Genomic DNA, 15,432 nt, shown 5'->3' with positions numbered 1-15,432 from the left:
AGCATATACAGGGTGTCCCACAGTCACCGCCCCAAACGAAAACCATGGATTCCTGAGGTCATTTTAAGTCGAAAAACTTAAGAGGTAATTTTCTCGTTTTCGTCCTGATGTTTTCGAGTTACCACGGTTTTTATGATTTTTGTTCTCTTTTCCCTTATCTGGCTTTATCTTATCTGTAAAAAACAACTTAAAAAACGAAGAAAATTGTGTTTGATGCAAAATTGTGGAGAAACGGTTGTCCGCAGAAAAAAAAGTTTTGAGACAAACTAAAACTGTAATAAATTCTTGATTGGTTGTAAAAAAAATTTTTCAAATCAAACGTAGTTTGGCAAAGATAAAGCTAGATAAGGGAAAAGAGAACAAAAATCATAAAAACCGTGGTAACTCGAAAACGGGACGAAAACGAGAAAATTACCTCTTAAGTTTTTCGACTTAAAATGACCTCAGGAATCCATGGTTTTCGTTTGGGGCGGTGACTATGGGACACCCTGTATATATTTGACTTATTTCACAAGGATTTGCACGCAGACTAACGTTTTTGGTTTCTTTTTTTGTTGCAAGTACACTACGGCGTATGTGGAACTTTTTTTTTTCAAAATTTGAGTTTTATACAATTTTTTTTTTACCATTAACATTATAAAAGGGTCAAATTACAAATAAAAGCTAACAGTTAAAATTAAGACAGTGTAACATTGATAAATGTACGAGATTGTTGGCAAAGGTTGGGGAAAAAGACCTTTTTGATGTGGTGAATACGTATTATATAAACAGGGTTAATTTTATTTGTTTCTACGTTGCTGAATACGAATCTTAATATTTTCAATCAAAATTTTGGGTTGAGTTTGAGAATAGCCATGGTGGAAATCCGACTCCGTTTCAGCGTAGACGGAAACAGATTTTCTGTCGGTCGTTGGGAATCACCAACAAGATTCCAAAATCTTCAAAACCGTTTAAAGCGCACCTCTGTCTAGACGAAAGAAATAAATATAAACAAATTTTGATCCAAATTTAGATTTAAGGGAAGTATGTAATGTACTTCGCAGGTAAGGTTACCTCCGAATAAGTCTGCCGTTCAGGCTTGATTAGTATAAAATGCAAACCGATTAATTTAAAATGAAGATTTTATATTTTTATATCATTCTCTTTAAAGGTTATTTGTTCAAGAAAGTCTCACTTAACAATAATGTTCTTCATTTCTGCATAAATCTGTGGCCACAACCAATAACCGCTTAAGTGAGTTAAGATAAAATTTTTTGAGAGGTCTTATGATGCTACCTTATGCTAAATCTACATCTTTTTAATTTTTTAACTATTAAAAACGATAGTTTAAACTATCTAGATCGAGTTAAGAAAAGATTGAGTTGTTTTTGAGGCAAATTAAAAAATGCGGAGCATTATTGTAAAACTAAATTTTGTTTTTTTTTTCGACTTAAGCGGTTATTGATTGAGGCCACAGAAATATTACCACTTTAAACTCAAAACTCTTCTCTTAATCGTTTGCTAAGAATATCACAAAAAAAACAAAACAAAAGGAGTGTATAAGAGTGACTTTTTAAAATATAATATAAATATTTGCGGCAAAAATTATCAACCAAAACTAAAAAGTTAATGGTTTTTAAAATCAAGATGCCAATCATTGGGGGTTGCCAACAATAGGGCAGATTACCCTATTACGGTAAAATATATAATTTGGATTAAACATAAAATAGAATTAGAGTAAAAATAAGTTTTTGAAACTTTATAGCGGAAAAAATAGTGACAAGTAAATCTCAAAAACTAGACGGGATAGAATAAATCTGTTAACAGTTTTAAATTCAGCACACTAAAGTCAATTAAAATAAAATGACAAAGTTTTTGCTCTTGATTTTTCTTTCTTTTTGCTTACCAGTGTTATTATTGATTTTTAATCGAACAAAGGTAGTTAATTATATTATTAGCTGTGTTTTATTTTCCTCGTAATCCAGATCAGATCATTGTTTTTATTAGCTTTACAACAAAAGCAGAGGATTTTGTTTTGTTGATGATGATCTGATCCGGATCACAAGGAAAATAAAACACAGCTATTATTAGATTGTACGTATTTTAAACCGATTACAAATATTATTTTTATAAAAAGTTTGTAAAACTTTCCGGAATATGGACGAAGTTTCACTTACCTTAATCACAATTTGACTGTTGGTGGTTGGTTTTTTTTTTGCTTCTAATTTTATTGGTTTTGCAGTTTTTTTTTCGGTAAACTTTTTAATTGCTTTCTCTTATGTTCCACTGTTATTTTGTTCTAAGCTTGAATGCAACATATTTTGAAAATAGGTAAACATTCACTTAGCGCAATTATTGAAGTTATTTTGTCAAATTCCAATAATTAAATTATTTTTTCATAAAAACAACTTGTGAGAATTATTTTAAAGACGTTATATTTCAATCACAGCACGGAATACAAAGAATTATTATGTTATTTTTTTTTTAATGTATTTTGTTTGTGTGTTAGTTTTTTTTCAAAATTTAACGTGTTCTTGTTATTGTTGTATTTCTATATGTGATGTATTGTATAATGAATGTATTATAATTTTATTATTTTATATAGCATTGTTTTTTTTTTGTATAGAATCTATGTTTTTCTTTATGATAAAATTTATAATCAAATAGCGAAATCAGGATACTAAAAAGACACACATTATAATTCTGAGATTTGCTATTTATCTTATTAGGTAGGTTTTTTTTCAGTTTTATGTTTGTTAGCTATTAATAGGTAAACACGTAGCAACTAATATTGGAACTACATTCTTTTTGTTTTGTTTGTTATTTAGGATAAAAGGTACACTAACATATACATTAATCTCTGTGACTCTTTAGGTAGTTATTTTTTTAAATTTTTTTTATAAAAGAGCCTACATTAAGGAACAACAATTTAAGACTTGATTTTGATTAAAAAATAAAAAACGACAAAATAGCTGTCATTAAAAATATACACCTACACTTACATCAATTTTGTAAAACATAATTATTATAATAGCTTTAAAATATATAGTATAAACACAAAAAAAAAAAAAATAATAATCTCAGAAGTTTGTATATTGCAGTTAGAGCATATTATAAGCAGAACCCATCGTTTACGGGTCAGCATCGGCATACTCGTAGAATCATTGTCAGCCTTTTGGGAAAGGATTTTGGTTTGTCAAATAGGTTCATTTTTTTTTGTATGTAAGCTGTTTTGCGCAAAACTTTATCAACTCATAAAATATTATTATGTAGATCGCGAAATATTTGGTGGATAGATCGTAGTTTTGCAGGTACAAAAGAGCTTGTTTTTTTTTTTTTTTTGTATATCTAGTAGATATAGCCTGTGGTGGGAAAAACTGCGCGAGCGGGTAAATAGGCAGGATCGTGCTGATTTCTGTAATGACGAGCTATAAAGACAGCTAAAACCTGAAATTAATTGTACAGAAATTAGAATTGAATATGTACGTGGTCAACAACAACATATTTACTAAACAATGTACTTACATACTAAAGAAAATAATTAAACGTTAGTAATGGTAAATGATAACAAAATAAACAATTAACTTTATATGAAATGAAATTAGGAGCATCTACAAAAAGATAAAAGTGCATTAATCTCAATCCCTAATCTTATATGACACACAAAGGCTATATGCTAAAGACTAGATCCCGAATTCACGAAAACTCGTTATCTCCACATTCAAGAAGAGAGAAATATATCCAAAAAAATCCGACATTTATACAATTTTTAATTTTATTGAAGTGGAGACTTTGTTTACCACTATTACTTTGGGAAATGACATTATTGCTGAAATCGAAGAGAGAATTTTTTTTGCTATTCGTTGTATTTACGAACTAAGAAGGCATTTAAGCAGTAAGACATTCTTACAAAGAATCTTGGTTCTTTCACCATTTCACATAAAAATAGGCAGTCAAGATCGGATGAGAACCTAATTTTATGCTTTAACAAGGAGATTTTGTGACTAATTCTTAAATCTATTGACTTGGATACATTGATAGCCTATTTCAGGACGGAATTGTGACGAATGTTCGCTTCCTGGCGAAGAATGCAATTGATTAAATTGTTCTGTACCTATTTTTTATCGACACTTTATCGAAATTTATGGGTGGAGTGGTCTACTGTATTTTTTGCAGTATTTCGCTTTGAGGAGGGGCTTAAAACATTTTTTGTCATTTCTCAGAAAATCGAAAAACAAAACCTAAAATTGTGATTTTTCATACGATTTTTAGTTTTCACCGGATTTCAGAGGTCGATTTGTGGGATTAATTTGCAGTTTTGATTTAACTTATGCTAGTTAAATTAAGCGTTGGAATATGGAGAACGGAACTGCACACTTAGCTTGAAAAAAGTGAAAGTGATTTTACCTCCTTTTGAAAAGTTACTCCTCAATTGTAATATTTTGAAAAAAAAAAAAAAATAATAATAAATAAATAACAGTATCCAAACTACATGAAAAAATAAATAAAATAACTATAAAACTTTACAATGATTGTTTTAAAACAAAACGATAACACATTGAAAAAGCCGAAAAAAATTAATCTCACCTAGGTAAAATAGGTTGTTCTCCAAATGTTTTCGAAAATTGAAAATTTAAACCCAAAGAGCAAACAAAAATTAAATACTTGTTCTTCCCTTAAAAGTTACGTTAAAAGCTTAAGTTTAAGTTTACAAGCACAACAAACACAAATATATGGTTAATGTTTCGTTTAAAATAATACTTTCGATTAATAATAAATTATGGATTATTTTTTAAACACTGGCGCGTATTTAATTTTTTTGTTTTGTTTAGGAAATGATTATTTTAATAGCACACACACACACGGGGGGTCGTCTCTCTTGTTAAAACATCTCTCATTAATATTAGAATAATGCATCTTCATAATTTTTTTTTTGTTGATCGGATTATTTAACTTAAAGCGATGTTAAAAACTGTGGAGGAAATGAAGGTGAATGAAGAGAATCTCTATTTTAAAGGAATGCACTTGGCAATCCTCGAGGATCCTTTTGATTTCGATAGCGAACAGTTAACCAAACACCAACAAACTGTTAAATAGAATTAGTAAATGGAATATAATAAATGTTATTTGTATTAGTAAAGTTACTTGAATGGTTAATAAATAATTATGCTTTTTGTTGTAATTTCTGTAATAAAAACTTACCTCAGTAAAACTGAAGAATATTCCAACACCACCACACAATTTGAAAGCATAATCAATTTTATCCTCAAGCATTGGTAGACATGGTGGACATTGACAGCTCATATCGAACGAACCGATGCAACATTGTTTATTAATTATATCACACGAAGTATCTTCAGTCGAAATTGATGTTGAATTGAAGCCACAACAAAAGAAGGTATCTTGAACTTCCTTCCTAATTGAATTTGGTACATTATTCCATCCTTGTTCAGCCAATTCTTGTTGTTGGACCGAGTTAACTGCTAGACATGAACTGGCAATTGAGAATTGAATGAGGAACAACAGGAAGAGGATGATCATGTACTATTTAGTTTGTTAAGGATAATAACTTGCAGAATAAATAATATGAGTTTTTTTTTAATAGTACTTTTTATGGTTTTTCCAAGTTTTTTTTTTTGTTTGTTGTAATAACCACAGTAAACACAGTTGGTTTCATTCTAGAAAGATGGGTCGAAGAAGCCGACTACCTTTTTTGATAGTTTTTTAAAAGGTCACAACACTTACAAATTTGATTTATTTCGTAAATAAATAATATAACCTTTCATTTGATATATCTTACATAACAGTAAATGTTCTACAAGCTGTACAATCTTATGCTCCAAAAGTGCAAAATTTCCACAAAATAACTGTGGAGATCTTTTACAGTAAGGCTAGCTACTGATGGCATTCAAAAAATTCCATCTCTTTTTGTAGATGTCGTACCAACATGATTGTGGTGAATATTTTAAGCTGAAATAATTAGCTTTTAGATGTTATAAAATTTATAAAAAGGTATTTTTTTTCGTTTTTCATGAAAAAATATTATGCTTTTAGATATATGTAATTTGTTTGTAAGCTTTTCATATACAAAAATTGATAAAATGATAAAAGAATAGAAAGGCAACGTCTTATAAATTTTGAAAACAAAAAAGTATGTAATTTTTCATCTTATAACGTTTTCAAGTAAATCGACTTTACAGACAACCATTTGTTTTTGTTTAAATTTCTTAACATTAACACTTAAAGTCTGCATTAAATTATGAATATCTTAAAACAAGTTTCATGACACTCGATTTTACTTCAAGTACCTCATTCGCTGAATTCAAATACACCGAATACATATCGTCTTATTTATTGAAAAATATTTTTTTAAGACGTTAAAAAGCGCACATTTGCTTCTTACATTATGGTTAAAAAATAGCATTCGTTTCGGTATGATGTGATCGAATGTTGTTGTTTGTTTGTTCTGGTGTAAATATCATTGCACTCTATGTACTGTGAAGTAGTATTAGTATAGCCGTTCAGAGAGAAAAAAAAAAATTTTTAAGATTTGCTAGTAGATTCATATTTGCCACAGTACATGAATTTTTTCAATCAAAATCGAATGAGCCGTTTTTGAGGAAAACTACATTTTCCATGTTGGTCGTATGGAAATGGAAAGTACCGTTAATTTTGGTCTTAGGAAATCACCAAAAACCCATAACTACCAAAATCAAAGTAATTCGCTCCAGTGTTTTATGCTGCACCTCGTAATATGAACAGACAGAATTGCGAGACCTACTTTTTTTTGCATGTTCTATTTTCATAATGTCAAGTCAGATCGTTATCTCGAAAGTATTTATATAAGTAAAACTTAGAAGGCACAACTCTGAGTTTCGCCGCGTTTGGGTCTACAAAACTAAAACACACTGTTCACTAGTCGGTTTTCTGTTTGATGGGCTTAAAAACATACGGAAATTAAACAACTTACTTAACCTTATTTGCAAGTTATCATCTAACGGTAAGGTGGGGATCAAACAAGTGCACAAGTTTAATTTATTACTTTCGTAAATCTTACATAAGTGACTTACCTTTCCGGTAAATCAAAATAGACAAACTTAAAGAAATGTTAAAAACAACAAATTTAATAACCATAACCACATATATGTATGTATTTTCGAAATCTCAAAAATAGTAAATTCATTTTATCAAAAGTTATCAATAAAATTTGGCTGCGTACTTACAAAAATCTTACAACTATTAATGTAAGTTTTTAAAAACGTTTTTACTCAAATTATTATCATCTTGCAACGCCCTATTTACCTACAGTTTGCAGGACATTTCCAAATAACCTTGGAGTTTTAAGGAATGTTTCTATAACAAATCACAGAAAACATTAGCAACTTCACAATCGAAACAAGAAGTGTTGGTTGAAGATGGTTCTTTTGATGGTTACGTTTTTGAGAATTCTTCCGGATTACCAACTCAAAAAAAAAAAAAAGGCTTCAAAGTTTTGGAAACTCATGCAATCTTATGGAAACTCGTGCAACGGAAATGGATAGATTAGGCTTCTAGGCAACAGATGAAGGATTGGGATCCACGCAGTGAATAGATAAGTAAAATGGCGCATTAAAGTGAAAATGTCCAAAAATGCAGATTCGTGGTTTTTGGCGTTGTGCTGGATTTTTTTAAATTTTGAACAGACTCGAAGAAGACACAAAGAGCATTCTTTCTTTTCATTATTGACCGCGAATATGAGAATATGACAAATAAAAATTCTTGCCTTTTTACTATCGCAATTCCCTACTTAACTATTTTAATGAAGGTAGCATTGAGATCACGATTAGGAGATTCCATATTCGGAACAGTTTTATATTAGGGTTGGTTAAATTGAGTAGGTTCACAAAACACGAAGCATCGGGGCTAACACTGTGTGTTTAAAAAAACACATCATGTGTAATATGGAATAAAAGAATAATTTTGAAATTTTAATTTTGATCGATCTTGCCGCCCCTCGACCAAAGTGGGCGATATACAGTCAAACTTCTTTATAACGAACTTCTTTATAACGTAATTTTCTCTATAGCAAATTTCATTTCGTTCCCCTTCCCCTATAAAAACATTCCATACGAATTAGTTTCTTTTTAACGAAGTTCCCTATAGCGTAATTCTCTTTATAAAGAACTAATTTTTTTGACCCAAGAGCACATTCGTTTCTTTATAACGAAATGTCAATTTTCAAATTTGAAAAAAAAAGCTCACTAGATTTTTATACCGAGTTTTAAAAGGGGACCCCCCATTTTGGCAAGAATTTTCTTAAAGTTATTGTATGTATGTATGTTTGGATGCATGAAGGCTACATTACATATTATGTTTTAGAAATTGTACGCATATTATGTAGACAGGTGAATCGTTCGTTTGAGTTTACATTTTAAGTTAGCAATCACAAGGCTATTTCGCTATGAGAGAAATTGGCGAATATTGATGAAATTAAAAGTGGAGAAAAGAAAAATATGTGGCTGAAAAATTTGATGTGTCGTTTAGTACACTATCAACAATATTAAAGAATTAACTTAAAATTTTAAAGTTAAGATTTATGTGCTTGTTCAATTTCAAAGTTGATATGTTTTAACTAAAAAATATAAATGAATAAATTTCCTTAAGATGAGTTCTTTTTTGTGCCATATTATTTTAAAAGAACACATGTAGTGTTAAAAAATAAATTTTCTATATAACGAATTTTTTATAAAACTTCTTTAAAACGAAGCAATTTTTTGTTTCCTTGAAGGTTCGTTATAAAGAAGTTTGACTGTATCTATTCTTATATAAAGTAGTTATCAGTAGGTACCTATGCATGCCTTAGCATTAATTTTATTAAGATTTCAAAATATTGACATTGAAAGACATAAAGTGAGCTGATTACGTATGAGAGAAAAAGTATACAATTCAGATAATGAATATTGTACCTGCAAAGAGGAAATATTTGCATTTTAGTTGCCATGACAACGCAACACACACATTAGTATGCTTTTTTTTTTTAGGCAACCACTTCGACTACAATCTAATTATTCATAAACTTAAAAAAAAAAGTAATTTGCATCTATACATTGTCGTTGGATACTACCTATACTATGTCTGTTTACCAAAAAAAAAACCAATCGATTGTTTATACAAAATCTTTTTAAGGCAAACGTAATTTCCAGTAGCAAGAAATTTACATACAGAAAGATGAGTGATAGAAAAATTTGATTTTGCAGAGAAGCAAGCTACTGATAAGGCATAAACTCCGTCATAGTAACTGATAATAAAAAAAAATGTTATCATAAAAAAATTGAATGTGATTGACCTTACAATATTGTGACCCTATCTGATGAAATATTTTCTATAAAAGATTCAATAAATTATAAAGAATTTTTTTTTTTTTAAAGGATACAAAGAACAGCATAACTTGATGATGTTTTACAGCTCCCGCCAGTCCAAGCATTGATATTAAAATTAGAATAACTCCACATGCCAGTATGCCACTGACAATTGGAAGATTTGTTACAATCGAAGCTGCCCGTCCATAGACACCAACTCCAATTAAAAGGAAGCCCACAAGCTGTATTATAAGAAAAAGTAATTTGCATTAAAAGAAAATAGTTCCTCAAAAAAGTTCGATGGAAATAACAAAAAGAAAAATCAATAAGAAAAAAACAGAACTCCTTTGGGGGTTGGGAAGGAGATCTGCTCCTTTGAAAAAGCTTACCACATAAAGAATATTGAGTGCAATAAGAGCGTTTTTCGAGCACGTAAAACCTCCGCACATAATTGCTGGTTTATTGAAAACACTTACAAACAATCAAAGAATTCAATTTAAACTTTTATTTATTATTTAAAAGTTAATTTATTAGTTTTTTTTGATTAATTTTCGTTGATTGAATGTTGATAAAGAAATCTGTGCGTTCTTTTCTTCTTTCGTACAATTACAACATTTGATGTAGGTAGGTAGTGCACCTGCACTGGCAACTCTCACTTTTGTTTGACTTCGCTCGCACCAGTTCATAGACAAAAAAGACAAAAGAAGACAACGAAAATGATGTGCAAGTGTCAAAATTTATGTTTTAGACAGTGCGAAAGAATGAGATAGTTATATTCGGTTATCATATGTATATAATGTGTAATTTCTGCATTCGAAATATAGATGGCGATATTAAAAGGGAAAAAACTACACTACAAATCAGTGAAGTAGATCTATTAAAATAGAATAAAGTGAACCAATGAAATTTAGTTGCAGGCTCATAAGTCCGAGGGCCAAAAGCAGAGATATTGTTTAACTTATTTTGGCCACCATCTTGGATTTTAATTTTTAAATATCGCGACTTCTGTTGATTCTAGAACAGTTAAATTTCGCCTTTTTTAATGCTAAGAACATTTTTTCGATATTTTGAATATTAAAAAAGTTACAAGCCAAAATAGTAAAAACAGGAAAAATATGAAAATTTTCAAGTTTTGAGAGCAGTTTTTATCAAAATTATGAAAAAAAACCTTCCGAAAAAATATTGTTTAACTTAAAATTCTCTACAACTCTGTTATAAAACTTTTTTTTTAATCGCTATAAATACAAAAGTTAATTATACTTTTTGGTAAAAAATGCACTTTTTTGTTTTTTATTTTTACTTTTTTTAAATTTTTTTTTTTTTCAAATCTTGAATCTTAAATGATTAGTGAGTATTTTATAGCCTTGTCTTACAAGTGAAAATTGAAGACGTGCAATTTTGTATTTTTAAGTTTATTCATTTGGTAGAAAAGGGATATTAATAATTTTTGTAGTAGTGAATAGTCTGCCGTTCTAAGCAAAAAGGGCGCATATCCATTTTTGTAGTTTTGAGATAAATGAATTTTAGTGTTTCTGGATTTCGCACCCTTAAATTTATTATTTTTCAAAATTTTAAAAAAATGATGTATTCTTTTCAAAAAATGTATTATTTTATGGCATTCATGATTTTATTATATGTTGTGTATTTTAAGAGAAAATGGACATACGCCCTTTTTGCTTAGTAAAACACATAAGATGTGCAATGCCGTGCTAAGTAAAAAGGGCGCATATCCACTTTTGTAGTTTTTAGTACCTAAATTGAATTTTATTATTTCTGGTTTTCGCACCTTTAAATTAAATATTTTTAAAACATTTAAAAGAATATGGAAAAACCTACGCCCTATTTTAATAAGTAAAACACATGAAGAGTGCAAATGTGCTCTTTTGGCTAAATGAAAAGAGTCGGAAAAATTGCCATAATCTTGTAATTAACTTAAACCAATAAAATAAAAGATGTTTCATAACATTTCATAAGCAAAAATAGACATTAATTCATAGTTAAAAAAATTAAATAACTTAAAAAAAAAAACAAAAAAACATCAAAAATAATAATTCAACAACTTAGTAATTTACTAAAAATGGTTTAGCATTTTACTAAATAGTTTAAGTTTTTTCGCTAATGTATCTCAGTCATTTTCCAAACAAAACGGAAAGTGTTTTCCAGATATTAAGCCGGTTTTTTTTTGGTAAAATCTGGCTAATTTTTTTTGGATACGATTTGTTTTTCTGGTTAACGAGATACCTCGGGTTATTTGTTTCGCGACAGACATTTTGATCCAATTTTATATGACATTTGCTTTCAGAAAACTTAATTCGGTATTACGCACATAATACTTGGATTTTAGCACCAAGGGCATATTTTCTTTTTATGGGATGCTTCCAATTATGACCGATTTTTTCTGCTTTACTGTTACAGTCGGAAAATTTGTCATTAATCTGTTAAATCTTTTTTTTAAAGCCAAGGAAAGCGTATTCCACTCAATTGCATTTCAGAATATTTATCACTTTCATTCGAGAAGTAAATATGTAATTTTAAATGGTTTAAAGAACTTGTCACTTCACTATCAATACTTGGCGGAAACTCAGAATTTACACAATTGTCAAGTGTTCATTTAAAAAATTGTCCCCTGAAACCTGTCGCATGTCTATGAAATATGTACCTGATTGTAAAAAGATTCGGCCGATATAAATACACTGTGTTCGAAAAAGGAACTTTTTTTTCCGACAGAGGGCTCTCATATCTACTAAAGATAATTTGAGTATGCTGAACACGATGACGTACTTAGTTTTTCTGGATTAGGTCAAATAAGAAAAATTTTTTGCATTTGAAATTTTGTTTGCACATGCCAAAAATGAGGCTATAAAACACCATAATATTTTCTAATTTTTGATTTTTTATCTATGTAAAATGATGGAAAATCTATTTTTTTGGAACTATTTGACCCCTTTTGAAAAATTTGATTTTCAAAAAAAAAAATTTAAATTAAAAAAAAATCCGAAATTAATATTTTTGAAAATTTTTCTTAATTTTTAAATCAACGTTAGGTGTGTTTTTTATTACAACCGGTCTTAACTGGACAAACAAAACGCAGTCTGGGCTAAGCAATTTACATGTTAAATACAACAACACCTTAGCCCCTTGGGCTTAGTTGTTTAGCCCGGAGATTTCTCTGGGCTTAACTTTTTGAAGAGTTTTAAATCTGTGCTACCAAACTAATTTTTTCATAAATTGTTTAGAATTTGTTTAAAAACGTGAAAACTCACGTTTGGAAGGACAAAATGTATTAAAATAGTTTTGCTAGCATACATTTTTGTATCTCTTTGTAAAACATACATGAAAAATACAAGAAAATGACGAAAGCGAAAAATATGACAACTCTAAATTTTTGTTGTGTCTGCTGTTTTCGGAACATTCAATATACAGTGCTGCCAAGATTTCAGGTTAAGCCCCGAGGCGTTTTTTTTGTCCAGTTAAGACCGGTGGTAATAAAAAACACACCTGTTATTGATTTTAAGTAAAAAGGCGTGTTCATACGCCAAAGGCGTGTTCATAAACAAAGTTGTGAGATACTAAGTAAAAAAGGACACATACGCAAAGAATTATGGCTTTTTGCCTTTTTTGCTTAGTAAATGGTTCATACTTAGGTAAACAATCTTTTCTCGGAAGTTTTTTTTCATAATTTTGATAAAAGTGCTCAAAACTTGAAAATTTTCTATTTTCTGGGTTTTTTACTTTTTTGGCCTGTAACTTTTTTAATATTCAGAATATCGAAAAAGTGTTTTAACATAAAAGACGCGAAATTAATTGTCTACGTTTCTTGTATAACAAACTTTTACTTTTTATTCAATTTTCAAACATTTTTGAATGTTTTTCTTAGTTTTTAAATTCCAAGTTTTTAAAACTAAGAAAATGATTTTATGGCAGGTACATTTAAGAACAGTTAAAAAAATATTCTTTTAATTTCAAAAGTTCATAAGGTTAGACAATGTACAGAAAGTATGAGAGTAAGAGTTAACGGCAGCTGTGTAAACAACAGAACAGAGAAAACTCCCCCAAGCGATATCAAACAGTGCATTAAAACTATCAGGTCACTGTGGCGTATGTAGAATATTTTTGTTTTAATTTTTGTTTGCTTAGGAAAATTTTCTCTGCTAATTAAATAACATAATCAGTTGACCATTGTCTGGCCAAAATATGGAATCTTGAGGACATTTCGGGGTTTGGACTCCACATTCATAGAGGTACAAGATCCTTCGTAGTGTATAGAATTACAAACCGTATCATAAATGTGTAAATCTTATTAAAATCTGGAGTAAATCCAGAAAGTACTCTGAAGTACTAAATTGTGGTGAAAAGTAAAATAAAATCTAAAAATATTGAGTAAAGGAAAATGATATTCATAATGGAAATTAAACTGATAGGTAATCCAGATTATTTAAACTAAATTTCTTTATTCAACATCTCGTATTTATTATTTTTAAAATTAAACTTAATAACTAAAAGTTTTTATATTTCAAATTACAATAATTATAAATGTGTCTGCATAATATTGCAATAGCTATTTAGTTCACTCTAAGTACATTATCGTACGATTTAAACATGACTAAAATATCTATGTAATACATAAACGGTCCCAAGAACTTTTTAAAACCAACTTAACGAATTTTTTTTTTTTTTATTTAGAAAGATACAATTTTTAATGAGCATGAGTACCAATTCACTGAAAGTTGTCAATATTCTTCTTTATAAACGAATATTATTCTTTTAAGGAAGTGTAGTTTAAAATGGGTAATAATCTGTCAGTGAATTTTGACCCAACAAAAATTTGTCAGTAAATCAACAATTGAGTGTTTTTGATTGGTTTATAAAATCATTTTTAATTCTAAGAGGCTAACCTATACTTAAACAAATTCTTATACAAAAAGTTGTTTTATATTTAATTAAAAAACTAAATAAATAAATATCGTACTTAAAAATTAGTGTGTGCAGTTATGTAAGACACTTTTAGAGGTCCTACCCTTTTTTTTTTTGTCTAAATGTAAAAGTGATTTTTTTAAACACTTTTAAATTTAGAATCACAACAACAACTACAGCGAGTTCAATACATGGTAGTTAACAAAAACCATTCCAGAAGAAAAAAAACTTATCACTTATAACTTAAAGTTACACTGTCACTTCTGGTTTCTTTTGTTGTGAGTAATTTCTTTCTTTAAGTAATTCATCTAATTGTTCTTCTTGATAATAAACAGCAAAATCATCAGGTGTAAGACTCTCAAAAATAGTACAAACACTTGGTTTAAGATTATAGAAGAAAAGCAATTGACCACGATCAGCAAAATCATGGAAGAGTGATTCAATTACTGTGGCAGCTGTATAGTCAGCTCCATAGACATGTGATGCATCAATGACAACTGGTAGATTTTGACGCATTGAATGTTTAGTAACAAGATTGCGTACATAATCCACTGAGGGAAAGATTAAACAGCGATCAGGGGTGATTATGAGATATTCAACTCCACCGGGGGTTGTTAGAATTTCGGTTGTTAGTTTTGGTCGAGCTGCATTGTAGAGAATAAAGATGACATTTAGACCCATTCCAAGGAGAATTCCAACTTCTAAGGGTAGAGCCAGGCATGCAAGGAATGTTGCCAATCCAGGTAGTAAATCGATTTCTGAAATGGGAATAAGTTGTTTTATTCACATATTTGAGTAAAGCTTAGATAAAAAGCAAAATATGTAGTAAAAATGCAATTCAATAAATTGATCCAAAGAAATTTTATGAAAAATTTAAAACTAAGCTGAACGAAAGAAATGAAAAGGTTTTGAAGACAAAGCGGCTAAATGGGGCCTATACTTTAAACATAAACCTTTAATGTAGAAAATTTAATTCTATGTTTTTTGCGAAGTTTTCGTGAATTATAAGAAATTAATTTATAGAGGCTAAACACGTGACCGGAAAAAATTTAAAGCTAACAAAGTGGCTGTGTAGGCCCCACACTTTTAATATACAAAATTTAATTCTATGTATTTGCGATGTTTTTATAAATTATAAGAAATAAGCTCATCAATTTTAAGCTGACAAAGCGGTTGAATTTGGCCTACATTTTGAACATGA

General features: G+C 29.3%; 2 protein-coding genes across 4 annotated transcripts in view; both read right to left on the bottom strand.

Annotated features, from left to right (window-relative positions):
* Positions 1–3,282: 3,282 nt before the first annotated feature.
* Positions 3,283–10,003, bottom strand: LOC129914001 (tetraspanin-13). Of its 2 annotated transcripts, XM_055993023.1 has the most exons (5): positions 9,707–10,003; positions 9,392–9,559; positions 5,182–5,523; positions 4,567–5,065; positions 3,283–3,426 (listed from the first exon to the last, which is right to left on the bottom strand). In XM_055993023.1, the coding sequence occupies exons 1-4, from the start codon at positions 9,764–9,766 to the stop codon at positions 4,991–4,993; spliced, it is 645 nt and encodes a 214-aa protein (XP_055848998.1). In that variant the 5' UTR covers positions 9,767–10,003; the 3' UTR covers positions 3,283–3,426; positions 4,567–4,990. The 2 variants fall into 2 exon arrangements, with proteins under 2 accessions (XP_055848998.1, XP_055848996.1); XM_055993021.1 differs by lacking the exon at positions 4,567–5,065 and having other exon boundaries at positions 9,707–10,002.
* A 3,766-nt stretch (positions 10,004–13,769) lies between these two features.
* LOC129913967 (sodium-independent sulfate anion transporter) overlaps positions 13,770–15,432 on the bottom strand; it is a 40,515-nt gene continuing 38,852 nt past the window's right edge. The window contains exon 7 of one of the 2 annotated variants that reach the window (XM_055992980.1): positions 13,770–14,989. In XM_055992980.1, coding sequence (XP_055848955.1) covers positions 14,481–14,989 — 509 coding nt within the window. In that variant the 3' untranslated portion in view covers positions 13,770–14,480. The remainder of the gene's footprint in view (positions 14,990–15,432) is intronic. The other variant, XM_055992979.1, reaches the window with a different exon arrangement.

This window comes from Episyrphus balteatus, chromosome 3 (genome assembly GCF_945859705.1).
Source record: "Episyrphus balteatus chromosome 3, idEpiBalt1.1, whole genome shotgun sequence".
In the NCBI taxonomy this organism is placed as follows: Eukaryota; Metazoa; Arthropoda; class Insecta; order Diptera; family Syrphidae; genus Episyrphus; species Episyrphus balteatus.
Note: the sequence above shows the minus strand (reverse complement) of the source record. Positions and strands in the feature narration are given on the sequence as shown.